The 3,105-nt window shown below is 49.0% G+C and overlaps 1 protein-coding gene across 1 annotated transcript in view; it reads left to right on the top strand.

Annotated features, from left to right (window-relative positions):
- The window catches only part of NIT2 (nitrilase family member 2), a 33,322-nt gene that overhangs the window by 7,690 nt on the left and 22,527 nt on the right, over nucleotides 1-3,105 (top strand). The window contains exon 3 of the mRNA XM_015572140.1: nucleotides 2,458-2,576. Within this exon, the coding sequence (XP_015427626.1) occupies nucleotides 2,458-2,576 (119 nt within the window). The remainder of the gene's footprint in view (nucleotides 1-2,457; nucleotides 2,577-3,105) is intronic.

Genomic DNA, 3,105 nt, shown 5'->3' with positions numbered 1-3,105 from the left:
GAGCCAACAATTGGGCAAGTAGTTTCTGCACCTGGACATTGAGCTTAGAGGTTGGGTATTGCATATTAGTTCCACAGCCCCATGCCGGGTCGGACCCGGGGTTGAGTTTGCCCCCAGGCCTGTGCCAGATTTCTTGACTCGGGGCAGTGCGGTGCTCTGGACTCAGCCTGGAGACCTGAAGTCTTCCAGTCGTGGCTCAGTCAGTAGCTTCCCCTGTCAACGAGTCCTCTAATCTCTCTGGACCTCAGTCCCATGACCTGTAAAATGGACACACGTGCCCCTACGTGGGAGTCTTGTGAGGCTCCCGTGAGACGATAAGGTGTGGAAGTGCTCTTTGTTTTTTATTTCAACCTGGAGTGCAAGTTGGTGGCTGAACGATTGTTCGGGATCGTCATATGGAGCCCTGTCACACACCTCCCTCTGGATGTGACTGCATCGTTGCAGAGGCGGGCATGGCAGCTGATGGACTTGAGAGCTGTGCTTCTTAGTGGTGGCTGTCTGACTTCCTTGAGTTTTTTCAAATCATATGACAACCCCCCCCCCGCCAAATAAACAAACAAGGTGCCCATCTTGCTTTACTGCTCCAGGTTTGGGCTTGGATTGTTACTCTGCCACTGTTCACTGACTGCAGCTTTTCCCTCTGCAAGCTTCTGTTTCCTTATTTACAAAGTGTTTTATGTTCCCATGTTGGCATTTGCACTTATGTATATTTTTTTTCCTTGGGTAAGTCCTTCGTTGTTAGACTACGATGATTGTTAGGGCAGCCAGGGACCTACAGAATCATTGTATTTGTATTTTACAGCTGAGGTAACTAGTACTCCCCAATCAATGGTGAATTGCCCTGGTGCAGTCCCCTCCGTGGATGGGCGATTTGCGGCAATCCCAAGCCTGATTCAGGAGCTGCCTCTCTGGGTGGGATGGGGGAGAGGGAAGCCAGTAATAGCTGTGTGGACTTCACCCCTGCCCCCACCCCCATCTCCCAGTCCTCCTCTGAAGCAGAGACAAGCCCAGCTTCTGAGGTACAGTGGAGACCTGTAGTGGGTTGTGTGTTGTTCAACATATTTGCTTGTCCCAAAGTAATCCCAGCTTTTGTTCCCTATTTTAGTTTCCTTTGTTTTCATCCAGATTCTGAAACTTTAACAAGCTGCATTCGGGGTTAAATTTAGCTCTTCTCACTTTATAAGCCAAGGAATGCGATGTCTGCATTGTCCTTTCAGGGTTAACCCTGAGCCAGACAGGCCTTCATCAAAGGCCAGGTCTGTCAGCCCTGCCTCTTCTGAGGACATTTGCACAGGTTCAGGAGACACCCAGAGTGAGCGCTCTTTCGTGGTGGGCTTTTCACACCATAGAGCAGGGGTGGGTAGGGAAGCTAGGGCAGGGCATTACTGCTAATTCCTGAGCTAGCAGCCTCACCTCAGACCATGAGCAAAAACTGTGTATCAGTCAGGGTCCACATAGGACGCAGAAACCACACCAGTCACCTGAACAGGGACAGTTTTATATAAAGAATTATTAACCAGTAAAAAGTGATTACTATAAGAGCTGAAAGAGAACTCTAAAGAATATAGGAAAGCAAATGTAGGGTGTAGCTACCACCTCACAGAGGGAATAAGCCAGACCTCCTTGCCCTAAGGCTGACCACAGATCTGTTGGCAGGGCTGGCTACATAATTTGTGGGGTCCAGTCCCTGGTAAAGGTGTGGAGCCTTGTTAAGATCGCAGGAAAAAGTGCTGTCAGCTTTTCCTTCTGAAGTGTCTTAACATCTCGTGGTGTTTTTTATTTGCTACTTAATGTTGCGGTCCCTTGGGCACAGGTAAATTCATGGAGTGAGTACAGACCCTCACAGGTATGCAGGAACCCTGCCCTGTGATTGGGCACATCTGCAGCCCACCAGCTGCCACCTAGGCATTGAGTCCCAGCCCCTAATGGGGAACCTGAGACAGGTGTCTCCCCTTCCCATGGACCCACTGCTCCCTTCCCAGTGTGATTTCACCTTCTGTACTGGAGTGCCCTCAGTTACCCGGATGAGGGGTAGGCCGAAGCCCAAGATCCAATAGTAAGGAATAGTTGGTATTCAAACCTAGTTGTCTTCCTTCAAGCCCTGTTCTCATTTGTAAGTAAACATCTGTTCCTGCCTACTTCACTTCAGGTTCTTAGCTTGGCATGGGGCTCTGCCCATGGCAGTTGCTCTACCAAGGTTTCTCACCATCACCATTATTGAAATTTTGGACTGGATAATTTGTTGGAGGGATTGCCCTATACATTGTGGCAGGTTTAGCAGCATTTCTGACCTCTTCCTGTTACCAGTAGATACCAGTAGCACCCCACCAGTGTGACAGTCCAGACCGTCTCCAGACACCGCCAAATGTCCTGGGAGGTGGGGTTGTCCTCAGGTGAGAAATGCTGCTCTGACTCAGCAGTCAGATCTTCTGACACTTGTTTTCTCTTCCTCTTCAGCTTTCCGCTTGGCCCTCATCCAACTTCAAGTTTCTTCCATCAAATCGGATAATCTCACTCGAGCTTGTGGCCTCGTCCGGAAGGCAGCCGCACAAGGAGCAAAAATAGTTTCCCTGCCAGTAAGTATGGAGGAGCCACCCCTTTCTGGGAACTGTGGGCCCCACAGAATAGTATCTGCTAGCTCTGGTTTTCATCTTGTGTCCAGCATCCAGCAAGGCCCTTTGGGGGCCAGGATTGTGTCATGTTTGTCTGAAAGGTAACCCTCGCAGGGGCCTCTGTGACTGGATGTGCCCACGTGGTTATAGGTCTTTAACGTAAGGATCACCTACTCTGCTCAGAACCCTAGTGAGCTGAAGGACTTACCTAAAGCTGAAATACTCCACCTCGGATATTTCCCTTCTTTCCTTATATAATTCTTCTTTTTTAAAAATTTCTTTATTGATTAAGCTGTTACATATGTGTCCTTATCCCACCATAACCCCCCTGACCTCCCCAACTCATGCCCTCACGCCCCTGTTTTCTGTGTCCATTAGTTAGGCTTATATGCATGCATACAAGTCCTTTGGTTGATCTTTTTTTTTTTTTAATTCTCTCCCCAGGGTATGTTTTCTCTTGATATTTGGGGGGGGAGGAGAGAGAGAGAGAGGG

Source organism: Myotis davidii, unplaced genomic scaffold, assembly GCF_000327345.1.
Source record: "Myotis davidii unplaced genomic scaffold, ASM32734v1 scaffold492, whole genome shotgun sequence".
Classification (NCBI taxonomy): Eukaryota; Metazoa; Chordata; class Mammalia; order Chiroptera; family Vespertilionidae; genus Myotis; species Myotis davidii.
This window is presented reverse-complemented; position numbering and strand designations above follow the sequence as displayed.